The sequence below is a fragment of the Tupaia chinensis genome, unplaced genomic scaffold, assembly GCF_000334495.1.
Source record: "Tupaia chinensis unplaced genomic scaffold, TupChi_1.0 Scaffold000126_2, whole genome shotgun sequence".
Classification (NCBI taxonomy): domain Eukaryota; kingdom Metazoa; phylum Chordata; class Mammalia; order Scandentia; family Tupaiidae; genus Tupaia; species Tupaia belangeri.
In genome coordinates, this window is record NW_006159594.1 from 1,165,863 (window position 1) to 1,167,747 (window position 1,885).

General features: G+C 45.1%; 1 protein-coding gene across 2 annotated transcripts in view; it reads right to left on the bottom strand.

Moving 5' to 3' along the window:
* CUNH14orf93 (chromosome unknown C14orf93 homolog) overlaps window positions 1–1,885 on the bottom strand; it is a 13,156-nt gene that overhangs the window by 3,105 nt on the left and 8,166 nt on the right. For both annotated transcript variants that reach the window (XM_027770304.1, XM_027770303.1), the window contains 2 exons: window positions 793–854; window positions 461–564 (listed from right to left, as the gene is read on the bottom strand). In XM_027770304.1, the coding sequence (XP_027626105.1) occupies window positions 461–564; window positions 793–854 (166 nt within the window). The remainder of the gene's footprint in view (window positions 1–460; window positions 565–792; window positions 855–1,885) is intronic.

A 1,885-nucleotide genomic window follows, 5' to 3' on the forward strand; every position in this document is an offset into this window, starting at 1 on the left:
CTCCCTCCCCCCATTGCTCCTCTGCTGACAGCAGATGGCAAATATTTTTTCGGCAGGAGCTTTCATAATTCTTCAGGGTTAGCCACAAATAACAGAAGAGAGTAAAGCAAACAGAAAACCTAGACGCTACTATTTAGGGACAAGAGGAGCAGGTCTGGCTTCTGCCGCCTTCTCCCTAACACCTCAGATGCAGGCCCTGCGTAAACATAACGCACGACGAGGATCTGGCCCTTTTCTTCTCCCATTCTCATTTCAGACTGAGCAGGGGAATAGAAAGGCAATTCGAGGTAATCCTGTGAATATATTACAGGTGAGAGGAATAGCCAAAAAAGTGTTTTTTAAATCCTCTATTTTCAAAACCACCTAAATCATCATTGTGCCTTTTCGCCTCTGACCATGAACTTGGGAGTGGGAGGGAAGGCAGACAAAGGGCGGCGGGAGGTACCGCAGTTTTCCTCACCTTTCAGCTCCTTATCAGTGTAGTTGTGGGGACTGCTCACCAGTTCCTGCTTGAGCTTCTCCAGAAGGAACTTCACTACCGAAATATTCCAAGAGGACTTGATGCTGCCACAAAGAGAAGACAGTGAATGAGGCAGTCGGCTTTGTAAAAGCCACACAGACCCCGGTCCCGATCAGGTTTGTGGCAGTTCCTCCACGGCCTGAGAAAGGACCCGGGCAAGGGGGAGATCAGAGCCACAGCCCCGTTCAGCCTCGCGGTTACACTGGGTCACCCCTCGACTTGCCTCTCCTCAGCAAAGTACCTGTGAGTCTTTCTCCTCAAGAGGACCATACCTTTCAGACCCATTGAATCGCTTCTCATTGGTGATGTGGTTATGCACATTGTGGACCAATTTCTAGGGGAAAAAAAAATACAGAATTAAGCCAGGAGTGCATGTTACGAAAACTCTCCTCTGGTCCTAGAGTGAAAAGGCACAGTCTCTATAGGATCCTCGCCTGTGACCCTTCCCGCAGCCTAGGCATCATTTTCATCGATGCCCTTTCTTAGCTGGAAAGTCTATCCAAAGTAGTGTTTCTCAGGGACCCTTTTTTCCCCCCATTTAATTTGTGTCCAGATTCTGGTTTTACTTTTGCCCGAGTAATGTGATCATTAGAGCACAAGGCCGCACACATTTCCACGAACATACTCCTAACAGTGAGGAAAAAGCAAATATATGTACCAGGGCCACTGAAAGTAGACATTTCTTGAAGGCTCCTATGCTTACAAATTTTTTTTTTTAGGAGAACTGTTTATTACGCCCCTTGCAAATTTTTAAATTTCCTTCAAAATACATCTGTATTTTTTAAAAGAATTATTTATTTTTATTTTTAATTTGACCAGACAGAGACAGAGAGAGAGGAGAGGGGAAAGTAAGAAACCAAGTCACCAGGTCTGGGACTCAAACTGTGGTTGGCCATGTGGGAGTACAACACCTTAAGCACCACGCCACCTGCTGATTCCCAATTCTCTATTTTTTTTTTAAATATATACAAATGCCATCCAGAATCTTCTAGCAAAAGCAATAGCTTTGTATATCCCTTTGCACATTACCGCATATCCCAGTGGTATACATACCATGGTCTGAAACACACCAACCTAAAATAGCAGAACTGTAAATTCAGAAGGGACCTTGAAGATTAATCATCCAATATCCCTTTCACCTCACTTATTGAGCTTTGCTTACACACATGTAATGCCAAATTCTCCTTTGGGTCAGCTTATTCTATTATTGGACATTTCTAGTTGTTAAAAATGTTTGCCTTGGGACCAGCAGTTAGCGTAATGGCTATGTCGCTGGACTCCCACATAGTTGACCCCGGTTCACGTCCCAGACCCGGCGGCTTAAAACTCACGCTGGGTGCGTGTGCGTGTGTGTCCAAGATCCTG